The sequence below is a fragment of the Corylus avellana genome, chromosome 5 (genome assembly GCF_965113065.1).
Source record: "Corylus avellana chromosome 5, dhCorAvel1.hap1.2, whole genome shotgun sequence".
NCBI lineage: Eukaryota > Viridiplantae > Streptophyta > Magnoliopsida > Fagales > Betulaceae > Corylus > Corylus avellana.
Genome location: NC_142494.1, coordinates 16967761 through 16969342, shown reverse-complemented (window position 1 = coordinate 16969342; position 1582 = coordinate 16967761). Strand labels below are relative to the sequence as shown.

At 38.6% G+C, this 1582-nt stretch overlaps 1 protein-coding gene across 2 annotated transcripts in view; it reads left to right on the top strand.

Moving 5' to 3' along the window:
* Positions 1-1582, top strand: part of LOC132181924 (UPF0481 protein At3g47200-like) — a 2567-nt gene extending 985 nt beyond the window's left edge. Inside the window, exon 2 of one of the 2 annotated variants that reach the window (XM_088516203.1) lies at positions 300-1582. In XM_088516203.1, coding sequence (XP_088372329.1) covers positions 300-1582 — 1283 coding nt within the window. Of the gene's footprint in view, positions 1-286 lie in introns of those variants that run through there. The other variant, XM_059595147.2, reaches the window with a different exon arrangement.

Here is a 1582-nt window from a genome sequence, read left to right as displayed (position 1 = left end):
TAAGGGAAAAATGGACCAGTTACCAGGAACTTTGAAAAACCTTATTTTACTTATATTCTTACTCAAGGTAGTCTGGAATTAAATTCTAAGAGTGGTGGAACCGGCAACTAGTTGCATTCTTATATTGTATGTGAATTTAATTGGATGTTATGCTCTTTTTTTATCTGCTCTATTTGAAGAGAATTGTGCGTAAATATTCAAATTGATCTCTTTTTTGTTTTGTTTTTACTTTCACTATGAAAGAAACAACTGTTGAGCAGGAAACATATCCGACATATAGCTGTGAATGAGGGAGCTAGATAGTGTTATAATGGATATCGACCGATTGGTGTCTTCAATAGAAGATATGATGCCCCATGAATTGCTCATGTCGTCTAAGCGTTGCATCTTCAAAACCCCTGTCATTCTCTTCAGGCACAATAAGAAAGCTTATATTCCAGATGCATTTTCTATTGGGCCTCTCCATCATGGCAGTCCAAACTTGAAAGCCACAGAAAAAATTAAAGCCAAGTATTTGCAAGGCCTTATCTCTCGATCACCTTTTCCAGATACATTAATGCTAAGAACTCTCATCCGTTCCATCATGGAGGTGGAGAAAGAGGCTCGTGAGTGTTATGCTGAAGCAATCAATTACAACCCAGAAGAACTTGTGAAAATTTTGGTAATTGATGGTTGCTTTATAATTGAGTTGTTCCGCAAGAAAACTTGTCAGGAGCTTATAGAAGAAGATGACCCTATTTTCACTGAGTCCTGTATGTTACAATTTCTATGGCATGACTTGATATTGCTAGAAAACCAAGTCCCTTGGATGGTAATTGAGATTTTGTTCAACTTGACAAAGTTTTCAAACTGCGACAAGCCCTTAATTCTACTTGCAGCGAATTTCTTGGAAAGCTTCCTTTTTCAGCGGTTAACATATTCGAGAGTTGGCATTTGGATGACTACTACTCTTCCGTCCATGAATATAAAAGGCATCAAGCATTTTCTTGACCTAGTCAGGAAATTGTCAACTTCATTTATTGAAGAAAAGAAAGAAAGCAGAGTGCAATGGGAACTCCTGCCTTCTGCTACGAGGCTCGTGGAGGCCGGAATCAAATTCAAAAGGGGTGCATATGGAAGCCGATTGGAGGTAAAATTTATTGATGGTGTTCTAGAAATTCCTCCATTTCAAATTGACGACGTAACAGAAACAGTGTTTCGAAATCTCATCAGCTATGAACAATGTCACCCCAAATGTGAAGCTAGGATCACTTCCTATGCCATACTCCTAGACAACCTCATAAATACTGCCAAGGACATAGATATTCTATGCAAGAATCAGATAATTCATAACTGGCTGAATCCTGAGGATGCGGCCCAGCTCTTCAACAAGCTTTACCGTGATACTTACTTGGAACACTTCTACTACACAAACCTTTGCAAGCAAGTGAATAGTTTTTGCAAGCGTAGGTGGCCTAGATGGCGTGCAGTGTTTGTGCGCAATTATTTCAACACTCCATGGGCTTTCCTTTCGACATTAGCTGCAGTTTGCCTATTGGTCATGACCTTGTTACAAACTTTGTACACCATTAAAATAAAATAA